This window comes from Mercurialis annua, linkage group LG7, assembly GCF_937616625.2.
Source record: "Mercurialis annua linkage group LG7, ddMerAnnu1.2, whole genome shotgun sequence".
NCBI lineage: Eukaryota > Viridiplantae > Streptophyta > Magnoliopsida > Malpighiales > Euphorbiaceae > Mercurialis > Mercurialis annua.
The window spans coordinates 29,684,060-29,710,376 of record NC_065576.1 but is presented as its reverse complement, the minus strand read 5'-3'; the positions used below and the strand labels follow the sequence as shown (position 1 = coordinate 29,710,376).

At 34.9% G+C, this 26,317-nt stretch overlaps 2 protein-coding genes across 3 annotated transcripts; one reads left to right on the top strand and one right to left on the bottom strand.

Annotated features, from left to right (window-relative positions):
• Positions 1-15,631: 15,631 nt before the first annotated feature.
• Positions 15,632-17,673, top strand: LOC126657669 (RNA polymerase II transcriptional coactivator KIWI-like). Its single transcript, XM_050352398.2, has 4 exons — positions 15,632-15,799; positions 15,876-15,981; positions 17,328-17,350; positions 17,431-17,673. The coding sequence occupies exons 1-4, from the start codon at positions 15,671-15,673 to the stop codon at positions 17,485-17,487; spliced, it is 315 nt and encodes a 104-aa protein (XP_050208355.1). The 5' UTR covers positions 15,632-15,670; the 3' UTR covers positions 17,488-17,673.
• Positions 17,674-18,962: 1,289 nt separating this feature from the next.
• Positions 18,963-21,485, bottom strand: LOC126656199 (lipase-like PAD4). Of its 2 annotated transcripts, none has more exons than XM_050350713.2 (4): positions 21,379-21,485; positions 20,992-21,301; positions 20,095-20,742; positions 18,963-20,020 (listed from the first exon to the last, which is right to left on the bottom strand). In XM_050350713.2, the coding sequence occupies exons 1-4, from the start codon at positions 21,396-21,398 to the stop codon at positions 19,217-19,219; spliced, it is 1,782 nt and encodes a 593-aa protein (XP_050206670.1). In that variant the 5' UTR covers positions 21,399-21,485; the 3' UTR covers positions 18,963-19,216. The 2 variants fall into 2 exon arrangements, with proteins under 2 accessions (XP_050206670.1, XP_050206668.1); XM_050350711.2 differs by having other exon boundaries at positions 20,992-21,310; positions 21,379-21,468.
• Between the last annotated feature and the right edge of the window lie 4,832 nt (positions 21,486-26,317).

Here is a 26,317-nt window from a genome sequence, read left to right as displayed (position 1 = left end):
AAATGGTAAACTATTTAAAATGTTAGGTGCAAATTTTTAATTTTAAAAACTAAATATCTTAAATCAATTTATAAATTTTATTGGCTTAAATGCACCAAAAATCATCAACCTTTCACTTGTTTTGGTATTTAACACAAATTTTTAATTTTGACATATAAATACATGAACTATTTAATTTTTGCATATAAGACTGTGCTTACATTTTTTTTTATCAAAAACAGTGTCCGTGTTATTATTGCAAAAATTAAATAGTTCATGTATTTATATACCAAAATTAAAAATTCGTGTTAAATACCAAAAACACGCGAAAGTTGGTGATTTTTGGAGCATTTAAGCCAATAAAATTTAAGGACGGTTAATTGTTCCATGCTCAGCCCTACAGTTTTAGCAACAAAAAATAAGGAACTATACAAAAGTAGGTTTAAGTCACTAAATTAAAGTTTACGTAAATAGTATCTATTCATTTTTTTGATTTAGGTAAAACAATATATTAAAATATCTACATACTTGAGCTAGAGACTACATATTTACTTTATATATATATATATATATATATATATATATATATATATATATATATATATATATATATATTTGAACATATTATTAAAATATAAATATAAAAATTTAACAGTTGAGAAACAATTGTTTAATTTAAATTTAATTTAGTAGTTAAGTTATTATGAATTATTAATTTTAATTATTTATTTAATATAATATATTTAAAGTACAAATTTTGTTGTCGAATATTATATTTAGATATGGTTGATAAATTTTTGTGTCTTTTCAAAATGGTGAAAACTTGAAATACTTTTGAGCTAATTTCTTCTTATTAATTTATGGGATATTCCCACTAAATATTTGTTTTTCAAATTTAATTATACCATTTTGGGTCATTTTTCCCTTATTTTTTATGCTACTTATTTTTCTAACTAATTTATAAAAATACGCACTATATATAAAAGTTTTATCTCATTTTAAGTTAAATTTTTACATAACCACTTTTTTATCTCTTCTCTCTCAAAGTTCTCTCTTCTTTTTTTTCTTCTTTTTCCTTTGATTTTTAAGTTTGTCTTCTCTGGTTACTTATCTGTTCGTCTTTTTTGTTCGCGCTTCAGTTCGTCTACTTCTGATAGATTTTTCGTCGTTTTCGGTCATTTTTCCGTTCGTCTTTTCCGTTCGCGCTAGTCAGTTCGTCTCTTCCGTTCGTGCTATGGATTTCTCGACTCGTTTTTAGATTTGTGTAATTTTTTAGGTTTTTTGTAATGATTTAAACATTTTGTAAATAAATTATTGTAAATTTCTAATTGTTTGTTTATAAAATTGTTTTATTATTCATAGAATTATTTATTTTGTCTTTCTCTTATTCATAAATTTGTTTATTGCTACTGATTTTGTAAAGAACAAATTGATTTATGGTGCATTTGTAGTAATTTTATAATATATATCCGTTTTAGTGTTTTTCTGATGTATTTATCGTGTATTTCTGGTATTTTTTGGGATATCTATGTTTTTTTGTGTATTTCTGCCGTTTTTTAGTATATATATGATGAATTTACAGTGTTTGATATATTTGCAGTGTTTTCATAGTATACACCACAAAAACACTACAAAATGCCATAAATACACTATAAATACACTAAATATATGCTATATATCCACTAATCTTACTCTATAAAAACAATATATATCTATTGTTACCTTCCAGGAAAAAATCTATAAAAAAGAGAATAAATTATTAAAAACTGAAAAATAGGGCTGTGCAATCAGTCGGTTCGGTCGACCGAACCGACAAAAACCGAAAATTAAAATTGGAAACCGAAAAAGGTATATGTGAAATTAAAAAAAAGTATTTTTTTGTAAATAAGAGAAGTCAGAAAAGAAAAGTCAAAATTTCACAGGTAAAAATGTAAATAAATTATCGAAACATATATTTCAGAAAATTATCACTTAATTTATATATAAATCAAATAATATTTAAGATTAGAAAAACCTTGAACTGCATTTTATATAAGGAAAATTTAGCATAAGCTATGCTTCTTCATGGAGTTTGCCTTCTGAACCGGTGAATGAGACTTGCAAAACAGGATAGAAGCTAACCGGACGGTGCTGGTCCGATTAACTCTCCGATGCTAAAGTCAGTTTAGAGCTTTGAGCAGCGTTTTGAGTATATGAATGTAATTGTGATTCTAGGCATACCTCATGTTCCTTTTATAGTAGATGAATGCATACCTTGTAGAGTCATAATAGGTAAGTGAATCCTACTTTGTAGGGATCGAGCTACTTTGTAGGGATTCACCATGATTTGTCGTGATCTACCTTATTCAGACATGAGTCCTATTTAGGAACGTCTTCCTAAATAGTCTCGTCTTCCTAAGATAGAGTTTATCTTTCCATGTTGGAGATTGTTTCCAAATGGGAAGATAAGGAAATCGATGTGGAACATCGGTACCTGCGTCTGTATATGACGTGGTACAGAGTGTTGAAGAAGTGGATGTGGTGATTACAGCAATAAAGAACTTTGAAGTAAATTGAGTTATCAGAGACATGGAGAAAGAAGTGATGTGACAGAAGAATAGCCAGAAAAATGACAGCAACACAAAAATTTGAAATATACTTAATAAGTATAAAGAAAGCCTTTGATAGTCGCAGAGTGTACAATCTAGAGTAAACTTACGATTTCATGAAAATTTTGAAAGTTTTTATGATTTTTCAAGGTACAATTGTGTTCAGTCATCGCATATAACATCACATAATCACGATATGAATGCATAACAGAATAATTTTCAAAAATTTAGATCATGCATCATATCTTTGTAATGATAAAAGAAAATGCGATTTCGAGCAACTCTTTAGTGATGAGAGATGTCATCACTCTGAGCTACAATTGTATTGACGATTTCAAACGATTTATGAAAAGTGATTTTAAAGAGCTGGCCAGCCAAAGAATGTTTTGAAATCTTTTGTTTGATAAGTAAACTCAGATGTGAAACTCTGCGACGAATAATAAAAGATTTCTAATAAATAAGAATAAGACATATAAAATAGACCCCAATAACAGAATAAAGCCATGTTAACAATTATTTGCAGCAGAGCTAGTGAAGCTAAAGGAGAATGTGAATAAGGAGTTATCGCTGGAGAGCATATGCAGACAAGATGCGATGCGCTGGCAATATTTAAGGATACGGTATTTATCCTTATGATAGAATAAAAGATGAAATGACAGAGAGTCATGATAGATGAAAGAAACGTAACAAATACGAAAGGATGAAGAGTATAATGATTATTCTTATGTCAATATAAGTAATGTAGCAATCGAGGGACATATTGGAGGAGAGAGATTAAAAGTATGAAGAACAAGAAGATGATACTATGAATGATGAACATGAAGCGATATTTAATGGATATATAACCTTATCAATATCAGCGTTTGAAGATACAGAAATAGAAAGAGGAAGGATACGGACGATGAAGAAGATAATCCAGTAAGATGTGAAGGTTCGAATTTGGATAGATCAAGAGAGATAATGATGATATATGACTGATATTAAGTAAAGTTACTAATATCAGCATTAAGAGTTATAAGTTGCGTTAACAGAAAGGAGAAAAGTTAAGTTGTAAAATTCTAGCATAAGGAGAAAAGCACGCGTATGGGCATATGTGTCAGTAAATGTAAGAATTGTGGATAATATGAAAGAAAGTATAATGAGGAAACTCATATACCCTCAAGATTTAGTAAGATGAATAGAGAAGTGGAAAGTTCTAGAAATACGTCAGAAGGATTATCAGAGTAGAACAGCAATAATGGAAATGTCAATGAAAGGACCCGCGAAAGATTGGTTTCAGCAGCACATTCAGCCAACCATGGACACTATGACTTGGGCTGAATTCGTGAATCGTTATAGAGAATTTTTCCTACCATATGCGGTGACGGAAAGTTATCGTAATCAGTGGCTGACCCTGAGTAGAGGTAATCGGTCTGTGCAAGAGTTTGTGACGGAGTTTACCAGGGTGAGTAGGTTTGCACCAGACCTGACTGCAGACCCAGTTAGAGTGAACTCGAGGTTTGTAGAGGGTCTAGGAGCTGACTTTGTGAGTCTGAAGTCTGATATCGGAAGGACCCTAGTACAACTGATCGATAGTGCTAGACAAATGGAAGTTTCTCTGATCCGTTTTGGGAAGATTCTCGATCCTTCCAATGTTGCGCCTGTGAGGAGTGATGTGTTCCGCAGCGTACAGAGCGCACCTACCCAATCATACGTTAGAAGTTATTCTCGACCCCCGTCACGTCAGTAGAGAAATAAGAGAGCTCGACATGGAACTAGAGTCAGTACTTCAGGCACCGAATTTAGTGCCAGATCGATGAGTGATATGGGAGGCGGAGTTCCTTTATGTTTGAACTATAATAGGAGGCACTACGGCGCGTGCTACATTGCTAGTGGAGCATGTTTTAACTGTGGTCAACGGGGCCATTTTGCTAGAGATTGTCCGAGGCAGATGCCCCAGGGTTCGATGACTACTGTAGTACGACCTTCTTATCAGCAGCAGAGGACTGCACATCAGGCAGCGTCAGGATATGATCAGACAGGAAGTACCTTCACTGGCCAGAGAGGCCGTGGTTATGGAAATCGTGGAGGAAGAAATGGCGGAGGACGTGGTACTGGCCAGACTTCGCAGGCTGGCGGGAGTCAGGCTAGGGTCTTTGCACTGAATCCTCAGGAGGCTCAGGCTTCCAATGCGGTGGTGCAAAGTACCTTTCCTATCGCTACTCAAGACGCATTAATTTTGTTTGATCCGGGCGCTACACATTCATTTGTTTCGCCTAGTTTCGCTAGTAAGTTAGGAGTGCAACCAGCGTACCTTAGGAATCCTTTGTCAGTAGCTACTCCAGTCGGAGAGAGTGTGGAAGTTAATATCGTTTATCCGTCTTGTCCTGTAAGAGTTCATGGACGAGATTTGTTAGTTGACTTGATTTTACTCGAGGTATTAGTTTTTGATGTCATATTAGGAATGGATTGGCTAGCTCAGCACTACGCCAATGTGGATTGCCGGAAGAAGACAGTAACGTTTAACACGCCTGGAATTGAAGCGGTTTCAATTCAGGGTGACAAGATGGAACCTTCTACAAGTATCATTTCAGCTATTAAAGCTTGTCGTATGTTGAAAAAGGGATGTCAAGGATTCTTAGCGATAGTACGAGACGTGGAGAAGAAAAGTGTAAATTTAAGCGACGTACCAGTGGTGTCAGAATATCCAGACGTTTTTCCAGAGGAATTACCTGGATTACCCCCTGATCGCGAGATTGAGTTTTGTATCGAATTGGCTCCCGGCACGAAGCCGATATTGATACCTCCTTATCGAATGGCGCCAGTAGAGCTCAAAGAACTTAAAGATCAACTAGAAGAATTGTTTGATCGTGGTTTCATCAGACCGAGTGTATCCCCGTGGGGTGCACCAGTACTATTTGTGCAAAAGAAGATTGAAGCTGTGATAGAATGGAAACGGCCTGAATCAGTTACGGAAGTTAGAAGTTTCCTTAGTTTAGCGGGATATTATAGACGATTTGTACAGGACTTTTCGAAGATCGCTGTACCTTTGACGAAGCTAACTCAGAAGAACGCGAAATTCAACTGGACGGACTAGTGTGAGCTCAGTTTTCTGAAACTGAAAGAGTGGCTGACGACGGCACCAGTCTTAGCACTACCAGAAGGAACTGAAGGGTTCACAGTTTACTGTGATGCGTCAAGAGTTGGACTAGGATGCGTCCTTATGCAACACGGTAGAGTGATTGCATACGCTTCGCGACAGCTTAAGAAAAACGAAACAAACTACCTGACGCATGATCTGGAATTAGCAGCAGTGATTTTCGCGTTAAAGATCTGGAGGCATTATTTATACGGCGCTACGTGCGAGATCTTTACAGATCATAAAATTTTGAAATACATTTTCGATCAGCGAGAATTGAACCTCAGACAGAGGAGATGGATGGAGCTACTAAAAGATTATGACTGCACGATACAATACCACCCAGGCAAGGCCAACGTCGTGGCAGATGCCTTAAGCAGGAAATCAGCAGGAAGTCTCGCCCATGTTACGACGACATGGCGGAGACCATTAATCAACGAGATTTACGCGATGTTTAGCCAAAGGATTGAGTTCGAGATTTCATCTCTCGGAAACCTAATGGCTCAGCTAACGATACGATCGACGTTGATAGATTAAATCAAAGAGTTGCAAGCGGACGACCCTCAATTAAAGTATTTAATTGAGGAAGTTCAACAAGGAAAGAGTCAAGATTTCAGTATCGTCAACGACATGCTGAAATATGGAAATCGAATGTGCGTTCCAGACGTGGAAGACTTGAGACAAAAGATCATGGAAGAAACTCATGGGACGATCTATAGCGTTCATCCAGGTTCCACGAAGATGTACCATGACATCAAGACAACGTATTGGTGGAGCGGAATGAAGAAGGACATCGCGGAGTTTGTGGCGAAATGTCCAACTTGTCAGCAAGTCAAGTTGGAGCATCAACGACCTTACGGATTTCTTCAGCCGTTACCCATCCCGGAGTGGAAATGGGAACAAATAACGATGGATTTCGCAGTCGGATTGCCCAAGACGCAGAAAGGTTTTGATTCCATTTGGGTAATCGTAGATCGTTTGACGAAGTCAGCGCACTTCATTCCGATCAAGACAACGTATTCTGCAGCAAAGTTGGCAGAGATTTACATCGATAAGATCGTAAGCCTACACGGAGTTCCCGTGTCAATCGTTTCAGATAGAGGTTCCGTATTTACCTCTCATTTCTGGAAGAGCTTACAAGACGCGTCAGGAACGCGATTGAATTTCAGCACTGCGTTTCATCCTCAGACGGACGGCCAGTCTGAACGGACGATTCAAACGATAGAAGATATGCTTCGACTGTGCATACTAGACTTCGGAGGTAGTTGGGATACGTACCTACCTCTAGTCGAATTCGCCTACAACAACAGCTATCATTCGATCATTGAGATGGCACCATACGAAGCGTTATACAGGCGTAAATGTCGATCCCCTATTTGTTGGGATGAAGTCGGTGAACGGAAGCTCACTGGAACAGAGATTATCCAGATTACGTCAAAAAAAGTCCCGTTGATAAAGCAGCGTTTGAATACTGCTTCCAGTCGACAGAAGAGTTACGCGGACCCCAAGAGGAAAGATATCGAATTTCAGATCGGAGACTACGTGTTTCTTAAAGTATCACCGATGAAGGGAGTGATTCGTTTCGGAAAGAAGGGTAAGTTGGCTCCGAGATATGTCGGACCTTATCAGATTATAGAACGTATAGGCTCAGTTGCCTATAAGCTGGATTTGCCATCAGAGATGTTGCAAATTCATCCTGTCTTCCATATTTCCATGCTTCGGAAATATGTACCAGACCCCTCTCGAATAATCCAACCACAAGCGGTAGATGTCAGCGAAGAACTGACATACGAAGAGCGGCCCGTGCAGATTGTCGATACGCAGATACGACAATTGCGGACGAAGAGAATTCCAATGGTGAAAGTTTTATGGAGGAGTCAATCCGTAGAAGAGTGCACGTGGGAGACAGAAGAAGATATGAGGCAGAAGTACCCATATCTATTTACTCAAGGTACGTGGCTAAGTTTTAAATTCGAGGACGAATTTATTTTAAGGGGGGGTGAATGTAATACCCCAAAATATTTTAAGGTAATTAAGTCGTGCCACGTGTCATGATTTCCGATAAATTAAATTAAGGAGAATTTAATTTAATTATATCAGGAATTTAGAATAATTTTTGTTAAGCAATTTTACGGGAATTAAGGATTTAACTTTAGAAATTAATATAAAAAAAATTATAAATCCCGTAACGGAAATTATTTCGCCAAAGTCCGTGAAATAATTTATATTATTAGTGGTAAAAGTTTCGAGTCGATCGGAGATCGTTTAAAAGTTGGACGCGAATAGGTTATGGACTAAATTGAAACTTTTGAAAAGTTTCAAGGACCAAAGTGCAATTTAGCCGGATTGCATATATAAATTAAACCTTTCTTATGAAGGTTACAGAACCTTCATCATCTTCTTTTCTCTCGATCCGAAAACGGCAAACGATTACGTTTCGTCGCGCGGTTTCCGTTTCTCGTCCGTTTCCGACGTTTAATAGCTCGAGTTGATCGTATTCACGAGGCGAATCACGGTAAGCTTGACGTTTTCTCGTTTAAACGGATATATTTTGAGTTATATCGATTCAAAGTTTTAGGCCACGAAACGATTTTATCGTTTTATTGATTATAGGATTGATATATAGCGTTTTGAGCTTAGGATACGCGTTTTGGTTGAGTTTGGAGCGTTTTTACGTATATAGCAGATCGGAAACCCCGGAAATACATTCCGGGGGACGATCGTGCACTTATGGTGCACGAACGTGTACCATCAATGGTGCACGAACGTGTACCAAGGTACACGAACGTGCACCAATACATGGTGCACGAACGTGTACCATCAAGGTACACGATCGTGTACCCCCTGCACGAACGTGTACCCTCCGACCCTCGCACCCCGATTTTTATTGTTGAATGTTCGTTAGAATACGCGAGTCAAGATTGAAAATCGATTGAAAACAATTAGGTATCGATTAATGTTAGCAGTTAACCTAATGAGGTTAAACGAGAATTGAATTAGAAATGATATACAATCCGTAAACGATTTAGATACTGTTTATCGGAATATACGTGAGAATCACGACGGTTAATGATAATATAAAGTATCGTGTATCGAGTCTAGATTCAATCTTAGAATAGGATTCTGATATGAGTCAAATATTTTAAAATTTGTTTTAGATCCGGCGAGGCAAGAAACAGCTGGACCAGTAGTTCGGGAAGCTTGACGTTCTAAAGCCCCGACATATTTTTGGATAAGCGTTTTCAGTGAGTTTATACGATTTGCTTTTAAAGTATTTATTTAAGCAATTATTTTATATTGCTTTATATTTAAACTGCATGTTTTATATGCGAAATTTTTGTATGAGTTGCGCATACGCTTGCTTTGAACCCAGTATTGATCTGATGGAACGTGCTACCTATTGAGAGGCAATAGGACTGTGTGATCACCAGTTTTGATTTGATACAACTATGAGCTGACTATGATCATGAAATTTGAGATTTGAGGTATAGTTCGATACGAGCGAGCACTCGGCTACGGTGTAGCCTGGAGTCCCCGTATCTAGTAGGTTGGACCCACCAGTGAGTTGGACTCACAATTTGATATTAATGATTGGGTTGCTTGATTGATGTTTAGTATGTTTGAGGATTAAGGTTTCAGTCGGATCTCGTACTTGGCTGCATACGATTGATTACGATTTTATATTTTATTTGAATACTTATTTGTAAATGTATGAACTCACTCAGTATATCCCAATATACTGGCCCCTCACAGATTTCCTTTCAGGATAAAGACGCTTTGAAGCAACGGACTTCTATCCTACTTCCAGAAGTCTGTATTTTTGAGTATGTAAAGAAACAGTACTTTACTCTTAGAGCTGAAGTAGATAAGTATTTTGCAAGTCAGCTTATAATATATAGTTTTCTGTAAATATAACTTTAATGTTTTAAAGTTTGTTAATATTTTACGCTAGCTGCGTTTTCATATTGTGACTGCCAGAGGATATGTATGACTGGCATGTGCTTCCAGCATGACACGTGTTTATGTCTGTCATGCATGACGTTTATGTTCGCGAAAAATTATTTTACGATTTTAGGCTAGCTACGGGTTTCGGAGCAACCACTCCCATTCCCTAGCGCCGGTCTCGGTCCTGTGATTAGGTCGTGACAGAAATCAACCAATGGTGGAATGCTATTGACAGCATCCACCCAAGACGGGAACAATAAGATTTTCCCCCTAGCATTTCCTGTTGTTGATTTTGAAAATCATGCTTCTTGGGAATACTTTTACTTAAAAAAATTGCTAGAAGCTTTTGGTCGGAGGGATGGATTGTGAATAGTATCAAATAGGCACGAAAGCATATCTGAGGCAGCCAGAAACGTTTTTCCAGAAGCAAGTCATGGAATTTGAATATACCATTTATTAAACTATGTTAATCGATGGTTTGGAAAGAAAAACAATGCAAATGGAGCTACAAACTCTTACTCAGTTCAGACTTTTGACTATTTCATGGAACAACTTGATGCTATAAATGTTACAATTTGACCCTACCTGGAAAGAATTGGGTTCGGAAAATGGGCAAGAGCACATTGCACAGACAATAGGTTCTCGATCAAATATAGCTGAATCTATAGATGCAGCTATCAAGGTAGTTAGGGAGTTACCAATAGTGACACTTCTTGAATATTTGAGATTTTTGACGCAAAAATGGACTTACACGAATAGCAATTCTACAATTTGTACAATGACTAAGTTGACAAGCAAAGCATAAAATGATCTCAGAGATAACGATGCAATTTCTTTGAAAATGAAGGTACATTTTTACATTCAATTTTTACTTTTATTTTTTTAAGTTTACTTATGTTTTACCAACAATATACCATAAGGTAAGTTTATGTTTCATTTAAAGCATAAATTTGGAAGTTTACTAAAACATAGATTTCATTTAGTACATTAACAGAGTTTACCTAAGGTTTGCTTATGATTTTATCAAAGACAAACAAATATAAGAATAAACTATATTCAGTTACGAAAAATACAAATAAAATGTCTATTGGTAAACGATTGGTAAACTATTAATAAATTGTTAAAAAAACAGTGATGTACTTTAAAACAAAATCAAAGTAATAAACAATTACCTTTAGAAGAGGTCCAACGTCTCTTTCAGCTTTATCTACAGCGTCTCTTTCAGCTTTATCGATAGCACTTATTTCAATTGAGTCAAATGTACTAGAAGTCCCTTGTGTACTTTCTTCAAAAATACTGAGAGTAGAACGACTATCAACAGAATCAACCTTAAAAAAAGAAAAGATAAAAATTTAATAAGAAAAAAAAAACAACAAGTAAATTACTTAAAAGACTAATGGCAATCAATTCTACCTTGTCCGTTATCTTTGATATCATTTTCACCCTTTTACATCACATTAATCCTCTCGTCAACTTTCTTTTCAAAATAAGAATCGACATCATCACCTTATAAAATTGAAAAAACAATATATTAATAACAAGCAAACAACAACAAAAGTATTTTTCAAAAAATGAAAATTAAATTTCAATTAGCAAACTATTAGTAAACCATAAGTAAACCATTAATAAACCTATAATAATCACTGAAACAGGATAACAGAAATAATTAATAATTACAGTAGAAACAAGGTCAGCTTCCCTTTCAGCAAGATCAACGACTTTGGTAAAAGTCATTATTTCAACTGAATCAAATGTACTAGAAGTCCCTTGAGTATAACTTGCTTCTAAAAGATTGAAAGTAGGACGATTATCACCAGAATCAGCCTTACATAAAAAAAATGAAAAGTTAATAACCATATAAAGTCAGGAAATAATTTAATAAAAAATACAAATAGCAAGAAAAATTACGTTTTTGCTTCGTTGTATGACCTTTTTTTATTCTCTTTTAGTACATCATTACCCTCATCGACTTCATTTTTAGAACTTTCACCATCCTCACGATCTTTGTACCCATAATTAAACCAACATTGGAAAAGTTAATTGCATTCCCATAACTTGAGTCATCCTTTTTCTCATCATCATTTTTTTATTACCTTCTCTACCATCTCTTTCACTCTTATCATCTATCATGTCATCGTCGCTATTTTCGCTATCATCACTTTCCTCATTATTGCGAGGCTGGTCATTCTTATCCTCACTGCCGTCATCATCCATGTAATCAGTATGGTCATTCATATGATCCTTATCATCACCGCTGTCATCGCTGTCATCACTTTTCGGTTTGTCAGTAGGATCATTCGCATCATCCTTCCAAAAAATGTCATCATTTTCCACTTTCTTATTCTTCTCATTCTCATCACCCTTGTTATCAATGTCATCATTATTAGTTTTGTCTTCTTGATTAGTTTTCATCGAATGTTCACTAACAGTTTCTTCGAAAGAAGAAATAAGAACATGAGCATCCACCTGCACAAAATATCAAAAACAAAGAATAACAAAGTAAAGTACACGTATAAAATGAATTACATAAAAAGTTTACTAGCTATATAACAATGGACTACTAAATGTTTACCTCAATAGTATCTCGACGGGCAGCCGCGGTGATTAGACTTTTCAATTCAATCAATTGATTCTTGACATTAGAAAACTGATTTTGACATCAGATAATTGGGTCTCTATAAATGTCTTGAAAGCAGAATTCATTGAACATCTTTGACTGATTCAAAACCAATTTATGAATTTTGGTTTTCAAAAAAACTCCTTCATTATCCTCTAGCCCTGTTTCGACTTTACGCTTTCCTTTAACAAACAACCCCTCTAAGTTCAACAATGACCTCTCCTCGTCGGTTGGTTTCATATTGCAAAATTTTAACTGAACAAAAAATAGGAAAACATCATATAATAAACAATTAAATAAACTCATATACATGTTTATATACATAGAGTTAAAAAATTCTATTAAATAGTCTACCAATAGTGTTCCAACAGTTTACGAAGTATTTATTAAAATAAATAAAATAAACCAAGGTTCATAAACAAACTCAATATAATTTAATTAAATTATATAAAACGTAAACCTGTTCAGCAGATTGATCAAAGAGGTTTCGGCACAAATATGACAAATTCAGAAGAGTTGTAACCTTCCAACGCAAAATGCGAGGAATTTGAGTTCCAAAGCAAGAAGCTATTCCACCTTCGAGAGCAGGGAAACACTCACAAACCAAGTTTGGAAGGCTAAAGGGAATCCGTAATATTGGCTTGAAGGTGGACCACCAGAAGCTCTCATTTTTTTCTTTAAAAAATCACAGTTTCTCCATAAACTGAGTTTACTTTTTAAAATCCCAAAGTAGCATGAAACAAATCTTTTCTCCAAGGGAAATTTTTCAAAGTCGCCACTACAAACAAGGTTAAAATGTTCATCACGAACAATTATCTCATTTTTGTTATCATATAAAAACAGTTGAATGAAATATAAGACAACCATTTGAAAAGCCTCTTCCTTGTTACTCTAACGCTTCGAAAGAAAGCTATCTTCCAAAAACTTTTTCGGAACTTTCTTTATATTTCCAAAACAGTTAGTTTTGAAATCAGAAGCCTCATTTTGGTACAACTTGAGATCAACACTACCAATACATTTCAGTCCACTATTAAAGCAAATTCATCAATAGAAAATTTTAACAACTGACCAGGCACTTTGATCCATAACTCATAAAAAAACATGCTATTTTACCTCTGGAAGAAGCAAATAGTGGATCAATTGCCCTTGAATTAAAAAAAATTCATAGCTAAAAACTTCCCAAAGCAAGTTTGTGAAAATCTCTCTAGAGTTTTCAGGGTTAAAGTCTTTTTAATATTAGAAATGACATCAACACCAGCATTATAGATAATCTTTGAATGAAAATGCTCTTCATGCGTAATGAAATACTCCTAGTCGTGAACAAATGCAAATAAAAGAGTACAATATATTAAAAAAAAAACACTAGTAGACTAAAAGAAAATATTTAGTAAACTTATCTCAAATCTTTAATATAAGGAACCAAACATATCAAGTACAAACAAAGAACCACAAAACACAATAGATTACCATTAACTAACATTAAGTAAACTATAGAATAGGTAAATAAGTTGTAAACTTAAGTATCCAAAAACAAAATCATAACTCAAACATTTGAATTAGAAAAAAAATGCGGAATATGAAATTTAAAATTCCTAAAAGCTAAAATAAAATTTTATTTTTAAAAACTATTGTTAAAATGAACAAATACACCTAACTAATAATCATTCACAAACTAAAAAACATATCAAAAATTAATAAAATACCATAATTACTAACTAATAACTAACAAAATATATGAAATGCACAAAAATTAAAACTATCAAATGATACCTTCACAATACGCACAACCCTTGAATTAGAAGCAATAACAGATTTAGCATTTTGTTTCTTTGAAACTGGAACATCTTCGAAATCATCGTCGTCGTCTTCATCTACAATTCTCTCTTTGTTACCACTACTCTCAGTAAACTGAATCTTCTGTTTGCTTAAAGGTTTTTTTTATTTTAGGCATTACAGCAGCAAATTTAGGTGATTTTTTGGAAACAGACCTAGTAATCGCCTTAGTATTGAGAACAATAGTAAAAAACGAAAAAAATTAAAAACTGGATTTAGAACACGATGATCAAACGTGGCTAGACAGTTTAAAAAAAATGAAAAAAAAGGATAAAAATTGGAGTGGTTGAAAAGGAAATGTGTGGAATTCAAATTTCAAACGCATGCAAACACAAATTCTAAATTGTAGCGAGAAATCAGAATTTTGCTAGAAACTGTATTATTATAAATGTTTAACGGTAAAAAGGAACGGAGATGGTATAGATGTGAAAAGAAAAAGAAAACAATCGTATATTTTCAATGATCTGGGCCGGACTGTAAAAGTGAGATTAAGTAGGCTTTTGGTGGTACTGGATCTAATTTTCTCTTTTATAATTCCTTCTTAATTTTATTAATCCATAAAGGTATTCAAACATGATAATGATGATACCAATGATAGGGGTGGACACTCTTCACAAATCGACAGTTTCAGTTCGGAACTGTGAGTTCACAATTTAAGGAACACCTGAACCGACCCTGAACCGCCATTTGGACGGTTCCGAGCCGGTCCTGGTTTGCCGTTTCTATTTTGACCGGTTCAAAAAATTAAAAGTACATATATTATAAAAATTAAATTTAAATGATTAAAATTAAGTTTAAAATAAAATTAAACTTAATTTAAATGATTAATTATACTTAAAATGAAAAAATTTCATTTAACTTACCATAAATTTTGATATATGTGGTAGATATTGTCATATATTGATATAAAAAAAATTAAAATGAATGGTTAGTATTTAAAAGCAATAATGAATAAAATATACATAAAAAACAAATAAATAATATTTATATATTTATAGTTGTATATATTGTAAATAAATAAATTTACTCATAATGCCTTCTCATAAATCACTCATTTCACATCTATTTTCCTTCAAGAATTATGTGGAAATGCAATTCTGATCAACAACCAAACCGTTTAACAAATTGTAATCACAATTCATCTTAATACCCCAATTATTATAAAACCTTTCGGTTCCAATATAAGATCTTAATTTATTTTTTCATTACTCGAGTCCATACATCGATTATATATAGCGAAATGTAAAATAATTTTAGCTGAATTGCTTTAGGAGTTGATGTATACATTATGCAAAGAAGACAACTTTAATGGATTATTAGAGTTTGATCTCTTAGTTGGATTATTCATCAATCTCTTAATTAAGAATAAATTAATTAATGTTTATTTTACTAATTAGGAGATTATTAATTTTGTATTAAGCATGATAAGAAATATGGACGAAATTGAAAATAATTTTAAGTTCAGGAGTAAAGAGAAATTGATAAAACAATCGAGGAACTAAAATAAATATTTTGTTTAATACAGTAGCAATGATATAAGATGTTTTGAAATGACCCAAGTAGCAGAAGGGAGAGAGAGTTTTGGAGAAAATGTCAGGAAGAGGAAAAAGAAAGGAAGAAGAGAGCGCGTTGGATGAGAATAGCGAGGGACACGCGCCTCCCAAGAAAGCGTCGAAGATTGCGGCTGCTGATGAGTCGGACGAACTGGTGGTTTGCGAGGTAATAAAAGTGGTGGGTGTGTTTTGACTTTTGATTGTTAAGAATGAAGATTAGGGTTTGATATTTGAAATTGCAGGTATCGAAGAACAGGAGAGTGACGGTGAGGAACTGGCAAGGAAAGGTGTGGGTCGATATCCGCGAGTTCTACGTCAAAGATGGCCAGCTACTTCCTGGCAAAAGAGGTATCATTCTCTTCTGCTTTATGCCTGCAAATCCCCAAATGGATTTACACTAGCAGAAATTTGTTTGCTCCAATCAATGTTTGCCTGTATAGTTGCAAACTCTTCTTCAAAATTAGAGTTCAATTCAGCACCTGTCACCATTATTACACTGATTCGAATGCCAAATTGATGTAGGTCAGATTGGATAAATCTATTCTCCATAATTTTGAGTAGAAAAACTGTGGAAGCTAACCTTAAATTTAGAATTCCAGGTTCAGAAATTAAGAGAAAATAATTAAATATTCTAGACGGATTTAGGCGATCGCGCCTGAGGTCCAATGCAATTGCACTTAGGCCTGTGAGTTGAATCAATACAATTTATAGTAGTATAAATTGAATTTTTTTTAAACTCTTCGAATCTGAGTATAAAGTAAGACAAGCTTACATGTTTATGGATATAAATCCTAGTATTACTAGAGCTGGGAATCTTAAACTAGAAAAACATAGACTAATACTAACTACAAAAATATTAAACCAATTAAGATACCTTAATGAGACTATACATTTAATAAGGGATACTTACTATTTATCACCTCATTTTGGGTCCAAAATACAACGAAGGGATATGGCAGAAGGGGGATGATAGTGAATTTTGATCAAATGTTGGCGGAAAATTGTTGACCTTTTAGAAGCCAAAGGTTAGGATAGTAGTATTTCAGACTTAAATTAAGGGGGTAAATTGTAATAATCCCATAAAATAAAGTCTAATATGAATTAATCATCATGACTAGTCCATCCAGCACAGCTGGAAATTACGTAAATACTCATAATTTCTAAAAAATGACTTCGAATGCCTAGTGACGAACTTGAGAGTGAACTAACTGATATTTGATAAGACAGGAGACAATCATACGTATGTGTTAATTCTTGTGGGTTGATGCTTAAAGGAACAATTATTAATTGCCTCTTTTGGACAAACAAACACATGGATTGGAGATTCCTTTCCATTATACTTGAGATGTAATATCTAGAAGAGAGACATGCTGAATCATTGTCTTAAGGCGCTTCTATATTAAATTTAAGTCTCTTAAATTTCATCTTCTCTAACGTCTCTACAAGAAAGCTTTGTAGAATCTATCAAAATCCATGCCAGCTCCTGCCTTATAGTCAAGAGTCTTACCTGCCTACTGTTTTTCAAAGAGACCTTGAAGCCTCTCAGTTTTTCTCACTCGTCATATATTTCTTGTACGAAAAGATGCATGGAAGCTAAGGATCAATTTCTTATTGCATTTCATTTATTCTATGTTCCGGATTCTTTTTGTACTTAAACACTTGCAGCATCATAACTTTGTTTTTTTTTGTTACAGGAATATCATTAAATGTAGATCAGGTACGTTTGATAAAACTTAAGTGATTTGTCTATGGTTTTGGTGGATTTACTCGGTGTTAACTTATTTTCTCGGTGCGCAGTGGAATGTGCTTCGAGATCATGTGGAAGCTATCGACAAGGCACTCGCTGAAGCTTAGGAGCATTAGCATAGCTGCAGGGATTTAGGATCCTTATTTTGTGTTGGTTGTAAGATAGTGCATAGGCTGTGAATTGTGATCTGTAGAATGTCAGAAACCTCTAGAAATTAGTAACTTACTGGCTACAGTAGCTCATGCTCTGCCTTGTTGTTTAGGTCTGGTTATGGTAATTGTTTTTTTCTTTTAGCGTCTCTTTGAGATCTCCCAGTTACCTTTTCCTTCCATCTCATTTTCTGTCATTTATTTAGGTCTAATTTACAAGAGGGAGAGCCTCATTGGATAATCTGGTTTAAGGTTTTGCAAACTCAGGTTGTTTGGGTTGATATCATCATCTTGCAAATAGCAATTGAAATTTGACCTTTTTTTGATTAAAATATGATAAATTTCATTATATACATAAATACATTTAACTATCATTTTTTTTATCATTTGCCCTATTGTTTTAGGGTCAATGTCATAAAAATTTACCAACTTTGTATGCTTTTTCAATTTAATAATGCCTTTTGAAATTTGTTATAAAATCTATATATGATGTTGAGGTGACACTCTTTTAATAGTGTAATTTGCTGAGTTGTAGGCCATTTTTCGGCTGTTACCTCAGCAAATTATGTCTCTGTATGAATTTGGAAAAAAAATTAAAGTTGTATTTTTATGACTCTTTTGAAAAAGGGTGATTAAATTGACATGTATAATTGGTGAATTTTATGATATAATCCTTATTTTTTAACATGACTTGGCGCGTACTCTTTGTGATGGTTAATTGGCACACATTTTAATTTTATGGCTAATTAGCACATATTTTTTTATTTTTAAGTTTAACAAAAAAATAATAAATTTAAATTAGCATATCTTCAAAAATAATTAAATTTAATTATTTATCAAATAATTTTGAATAACAATAATAAAATTATTAAAGATTATTTAAATAAGGCTTAATTGCGTAAAAAATCACAAACTTTAACGCATTTTGCAACTTTAACATAAACTTTCAATTTTGGCAAATTAATACACAAACTTTTGATTTTTGGCAATTTTAGCACCGATCAATTTTTCGTGAAAAAAATGCTGATGTGTACACCGGAATAACCACTATTCCGGCTTCCACATCAGCATTTTTCTCTATTTTTTTAAAGGAGAATTGATCGGTGCTAAAATTGCAAAAAATCAAAAGTTTGTGTATTAATTTGCCAAAATTGAAAGTTTATGTTAAATTTGCAAAACACGCTAAAGTTTATGATTTTTTATGCCATTAAGCCTTTAAATAATTAATATGTTGCGTCTTTCTTTTTTGACAAGAAACCAGATAGTGAAAGTGCGAATTGCAGGAGCGTCCATCTCTTTTGATTATTTTTAATCTATCTTCTTTCTTTTATCACTTTTATCATTCCTTGTAAGTCAGTATGAGACAACAGATTATGTTTGATTCAAATATGCAAGAAACAGATAAAACAGCTATTTCAAAGGAAAAAAAGCTATTGCATATAGAATTACTTTTCTTCTTTATTTATAATTTTATGGAATAAATGTTTCTCTCAACAAGTAAAAGAATAACTATTCTGTTTATATATATATACTTCATGGACTCCATCTGCTTTATGTAAGATCAAAAATTATCTTGTATACATGACTCCTGTTAATACTATATACCAAGAGGGGTGCAAAAGCTTAGCAACAGTGAGATTCATTATGAGCCTGCTGCAAATCGTTGTCGTAGGATAAGCAGGAACAATCAAGGAACAACTTCCCCGTTCATTAAACTCGGAAACCGAGGACAGAATCTCGCAACCTGTGATTTCAATTCATTATAATCTTTCACCCAAACACAATAGCTCGAATTCCTTGCCACTACATCCTTGGACACCTCCTTTCTTTCCACTAATTCTCTACCGTATCTCTCGAATCTTTCAATACTTTCCCATAGCAGCGCCAGATTTGTCGGATCATTCTCACTTCTCACTCTATCTAGCCACTCTCTAGCTTCTTCTACGCTCGCCCAAAAACAGGTATCTTGCGTCAAACTTGCATACTTGCTCCTTCTATTCTGCTCTTCCTCTTGAACCCCTCTTGTTTTCCACCACCTATCAAAAATCCGGTACCTCTTCTCTCTTCCATTCCCAATATAATGGCCTTTGGTTCGGTGCATACCTGTTCTATAATACTCTGCAATATCTAATGGCTCTACCAGGAGCTTATAGAACTGGGCTGCATTCACCCACTTTGCTCGCATCTGAAAATCATGAGGGAGCTGATTGTTCTCTAACATCCTGATTACGCAGTCCCAGAACTGCGCCAGCTTATGCCGATTCATGTTGACTTTGTAGTCCCGCTTGGAGGCTCCCCTTTGCTTGAACGAGTCATAGTACCCCATTTGATCATCAGAGAGATCACAAGATGCTTTATACCACTCTATTTCTGCTCTATAGGGTGTTATTTCAGACAGTTTAATAGCCAAATTAGCACAGTTGAGGTTCGGTGTACGTCCCATTGGCCTAGCCAATTTTAGGCAATCTTCAGCTGGTCGCGCAACAGGCTCCTGCAAGTTAGGTTGAAAAAGAAATGACATCAGTTATGTGTTAGAGAATTATGAATTAAAGAAATTTAGAATACCTGGCATGCTATTCCAGAGGACTGTAAAGCAAGGGCTACACCTGCGTCATAGCTTGAATCAGGAAGCACACCAGCAGGCTGGAAACTTCTCTTGCTCAAGAACTGGAAAGAGAGTTTCCCGATATAGTATCCATAATTGAGATGATCTTGTATGCAAGAGGTGGGCGAACTGGTGGAAAGCAACAAATGCATCATCTTGATAACACACGTTACATTCTCGATACATATACCTCCATCTTCAGAGCAGAAAAGGTAGTTTCCAAACGGCCAAAAGCAACAAGATGTTTCCGAGTGTTGGTCAAGTGAAGCCAATACAATGTGCAAAATTTCAGCTTTAGTTTGATTAGGTAAATCGGCAGCAAGTGATCGAAAGGAGTGTAGTTGAGGAGCGAATAGTAGCCTGGGGACGATGTCGTGTTTGGATACGACATGACAAAAGTTTCCAGCCCATCTTTGGCGGAGAATGGCCCGAGAAAGAGAGCGATTGGCTAGCAATGGAGAACCAAAAGTGATGCATAAAACGGAGAGGGTAGAAGAAATGGATTGGAGGTAAGAGAGGAGCCAGAGAGCACAAAGAGAAGCCAGTGTTGCTCCTGTAGAGTAGCCTGTTATAACAACACACTTGCTTTTCTGCATGATTGATAACATCTGCGACCAATACCGCTCGTTAGCTTCTATCTAGTTTACCAATCATCTATAGTATCATCTAATATTCATGATTGATAACATCTGCGTGCAATACCACTCGTTAGCTTCTATCTAGTTTACCAATCATCTATAGTATCATCTAATTCATATTCATATCACCTATATAAGACCACATATCCTGTACACGTTTTTTCAATTTAATCATACTTCGAAAACGTCTCAAACATACGCATAAAAGACGAAGATAACCTGGTTTTGAAATGTTGGAGTGGAATAGATAGAAAGGAAAAGACGCAAGAAGCCAGAATGGACCATGAGAGGCTCCTCTGCTTCATCCTGATCAGTTTGGTGATGCAACGGAAAGAAAAGGCCGCGAGGCAGAGGCTCCAGATGGGCACAGCTCTCCTCCAATTGGGCAGCAAAAAAGGCGGCATACCCAGTACTTCCGACGAGTTCAGCTACAAAACTAGAGGCGGAGGCCAAATCGCAGAGTCTCCATGACTCCGTTAACAAGGGTGTCGATGCTAGCAAACACGATACCATCTCGCTGCTCTCAAATCTGCAAATGCTATAAACAACTTTCAATTTCCCAATAGTCAAATCAACTCCAAAGAAAAAAAGGTTTCGGTAACTTACGCTGAAACTTCGGTCTCCATGCTCCTCTTCTCTTTCTTTAATTCTTGCAAAAAATAATAATTATACTTTTCAAATCTACTCTCCGTTGGGTCCTACTTCATTAGGGGACAGTGTTGACTGGGTCTTCCATTATGGAGTCGCTACCCGTATGGCTGTCCAAACCGTACCAAATATGGCTGAGTATCGGCTCGTTCGGTTTGGTCGCAAATTCTCAAAAACTGACCAACTGAAATTTGGAAAAATATCAAATTGAACCGAACAAAACTTTTGATTTGAAGGCAAAAAAATCAAATCATACCGAACCAAAAATTTCAGTTCGGTTAATACTGAATTTCATTAATTCCAGCCCTAATACCAAATGTCCAAATTTCTTAAAATTAAATTACTAAAACACTAATATAAATCGATTCAGTCTGTTTAACAATTTCATGTTCTTGTTGTGTTTCCGACTTGATTCTGAAATGTTATATTTCAGGTTTAGAACATGTGGTGCCTTAGGTGTGTCTTGATGAGTGTCTTGTGAGTACCCCATGAAGCTTTAAGCGTTCGATGTCGTTTTGATTTATTTTCGAGTGTTTATCGGGTTGGATTACATGCTTAAGATTTGATTGTTATTGGTTTGAGGGAATGAATTGAGTTTGGAATTGTTGAATGTCATGCTTCTCACATGTGTTGGGTCTTATATGGAGTCTTTGGCATGAATATGGTTACTACCCATGTAAGACTTTATGTGTTTGAACTTAGGTTCCCAGATGGAGCTGAAATTATTGATTGCCTTATGCTATGGATTGAATTGAATGTCTTGGCAATGCGTTGAATTGTTGATTAAACCCTTAATATGTGTTGTCCAATTGTGATGGTTTAATGTTTGGATTAGGTTGTGCTCCTCTATTTTATAAACAGGGTTATGACTTTATGTTTAAAATGTATTTTCCGAATATGCTTAATTCATGGTTATTGCGGAATTGACTTGAGTCTCCCAAATTGACGATTTTGGTTTGGAGTTGTGAAAGCTCGACCACTATGGTTTTCATGGAATTTTGTGGTTTTATTTCAATTATAATCATTTCAATTCAAAAATAATTTTCCATACTTTGAACTTTAAAATCTTGGAGCACAACTAGGACCCGAATGTTATCATTTAGTTATTTATGTATCAATGTTGTTGTTTGAGTTTTTGTGTTGTTATGACTTATATGTTGAGATATATGGTGGCCGAGTTGTGTCTAGAATTCTCTAAAGTTAGGATGTGTATTTGAAATGTTTATTGATTGTGTATTATTCCTAGACTCGTTTACTAATCGAGCGACGGAGCCGGATCATAGATTATGGAGCATGGTGGAATTTGGGATTAGTCATCCTACGTTGTGAGTTTTATTGCTTTTGATTTATTAAGTAAATCATATTAGCATTTATAAAAATTATATATATTATATATTGTTTTCAAATGTTTTTAAAAATCGTTATGGACTTATTGGAAAGTGCTACTTAATGGGCATCATTAGGACTGTGCGCACCGATTATGATCATTGAGATATATGATTGGTGTTAGATACATATGTGATTACGTAACTCGGTTAGAGCTCTGTTCTCGGGATTCGTATTGGTTGAGTAACTCGATTGGAGCCTAACTTTAGGAACTCACACTTGCGGTTCAAGTGCGGTCGCTGGTAACTCGGTTGGACCTCCGCTCTCGGGACAAGGCCTTTTGGATAAATGATTGATTTGAGGATTATTTATATTATAGTTACTTGGATTGTTGTATAGGGTTCATATATTTCCGTAATGGTTAACATAATTTGATATATGATTTCAATAATTTTGATTTTTCACATGGTAATTAATTGCAATATTATGAATTCACTTAGTTTTAATGGACCCCCCATTGTTTTCCCAAATTTCAGGTTTTATCTTTGTGAGTGCAGTGTCACTTATGAATCTTTCTTTTCGGAGGTTATTTTATAAAATATAAATGTACAAATGCTTTAAACTCTAGACCGAAGAAGTCATAGTTCTATTTTGTACGTTACTCGGGCTGTCCGATGTATGTTGATATCTATTTTATGTTGCCCTTGTACTGTAGTAACCTGTATTTTTATGACGTAAGTATTGGAATTAGCAATGCCAAACTTGGAGAAAAATCGACGTAAGGGTTAAAATCGGCGTGAACGGAAAATGTCGGAAAGGATCTAAATGAGAAAACAAAGGAACATAGTGGAGTAATGACATACTTATAAATATTGAATAAGTATAAGGGTAGGAAAGTCAAAGGCTACATGTGGGAGTGTGTGCATAAGTGTCTTGGTCAACAACTCAAGAAGATTTGACTTCTTAGGAAGTAAACAGTCGTCCAAAAGGATGAACAATCGTCTGTGAAGAAAATAACTCGGCTGAATTATCACGACCCAATTTATTGAGCCGAGACCGGCGCTAGGGAACGGGAGTGTTAGCTCCGGAACCCGTTGCAAGCCTAAAATCACTATGAATTTTTCGCGAATTAAATATATTATATTATATAAAACATTTTCAGAATACCTTTTTAACATTACTATTAAAACTATCGCCTTATCTTTATTGCTTTCTGAAAACCATTGCGAATCATTCTTATAGATTAGGGTCTTACCGAGCGACACCTCATGTCCAGCACTGCCCTGTCTCTAATCATGATCTCGACCAATTCCACTCATGGAAATTGGTCAAGGAAATCAAACGGTTAAAATACGATCTTTAAAAACAATTAATATATAATATACTTTTATATCAAATCAGAGTTGCCCATTTAAGTATACCGTTTGAATTTAAATCCCACATTACATACAGACATCTACCGACTACAGCAGCTTTACGAAGAAAACTTCCCTTGACATACTCTTTCACTATCATAGACTTCCGGAACAAGAAAAGGAAGTCCGTCCTTTAAAACGCTTTGACCTGAAAGAAAGAATGTGAGTGGTCAGTATATGGGAATATACTTAGTGAGTTTATACATTTACTAATAAGTAATTTATAAATCATAAAACAATGCGATAACGTTCGAACCTCATGCAGCCAAGTATATGATCCGACTGAAACCCTAATCTTCAAACATACTAATCATCTATCATGCAACCCAATCATTAATATCAAGTTGTGAGTCCAACTCACTAGTGGGTCCAACCCACTAGATACGGGGACTCCAGATTACACCGTAACCGAGTGCTCACTCGTATCGAAATCATACACCCAATCTTGAATTTCATAATTATAATCAACTCACAGCTGTATCAAATCAAAACTGGTGATCACGCAGTCCTATTGCCGCTCAATAGGTAGCACGTTCCATCGGACCAATACTGGTTTCAAATCAAGCGTATGCGCAATTCATATAAAAATTTCGCATTATAAACATGCAATTCAAACATAAGGCAATATAAAGTAATTGCTTGAATAAATACTTTAAAAGAAAATTGTATAAACTCACAGTGACCGTTTATCCAAAATACTCTGGTGCTCAGAAACGTCTAGCTTCCCGAGCTCCTAGTCCAGCGGCTCCTTGCCTCGCCGGATATAAAACTATTTTAAAATAATTGACTCACGTTAGAATCTTATTCTAGGATTGATTCTAAACTCGAGACACGACGCATTACTTTTATCGATTATCGTGTCTCTCACGTGTACATTCCGATAAACGATATCTAATTCGTTTACGATTCAATATCTCTTTTGAATAAATTCTTTTTTTTAACCTCGTTAGGTTGAATAATTCGAACTAATCGATTATTATTCGATAAACTAATCAAGTCCGATAATTTTACGCGAAAACGTCCAAATTCCCCAAAACGTGTCGATTGGAAAACACTGTGCGAGCGCACGTCTCACTGTGCGTTCGCACAGTCTTCCAAGACTGTGCGTTCGCACAGTCCTGCTGTGCGTTCGCACAGTTGGACCGTGCGGCGTACAGCCGCGGGTTTTCACCCCGGCTCCCTTTCCGACGTGCTTTCGATATAAAAACGATCCTAACGCATCCAAAACGCTTAATCTGTATTCAAAACGCTATAATTCAATTCTAATATCGTTTAAAACGATATAATTGTTTCGTGGCCTAAAAATTTAACTCGATGTAACTATAAAAATATCGATTCAAACGGAAAAACGTCAAACTTACCGTAATTACCCGTTGAAATCCGATCAATTCGAGCTATAGAACGTCGGAAACGGACGAGAAACGGAGATCGAGCGGCGGAACCGAAATGAAACGGCGAGAGAAATGAAAAAGAGGATCTGATGATATGGTGCTGGACAATTCCTTCATATATATATATATATATATATATATATATATATATATATATATATATATATATATATATATATATATATATATATTTGGCTAAATGTCACTTTTGGTCCTTGAACTCTTTAACTTAAACCAATTCTCTATTAAACTTTCTATTTTAACTTAACGATTAATTATTTACTTTAACTCAATTACGTACGTATTATTTATATCCAAATAAATAATGCAATCCCAAAATCATTATTTTTCATCAATGATCTTTCAATCGCTATTATCGGGCTTAATTGGCTAATTTACATTTTGGTCCTTAAACTTGTCCAAAATTACAATTTAGTCCAAAACGTATCCGCGTCCAAATTTTGAACAGTCTCCAATTGACTTGAAACTTTTACCATAACTATTACAAAATATTTCGCGGACCTTGGCGAAATTATTATTATCTCGGAATTTATAATTTATTTTATATTAATTTCCGAAGTTATTTACTTAATTCCCGCTAATCCGCGTAATAAATATTATTCTTTATTCCCGATATAATTAAATTAAATCCTTCTTAATTTAATTTATCGGAATTCACGACACGTGGCACAACTTAATTATTCTACAATATTTGGGGTATTACATGAATATTTAAAACTGTCCAAAAAAGTAAATAATCGTTTA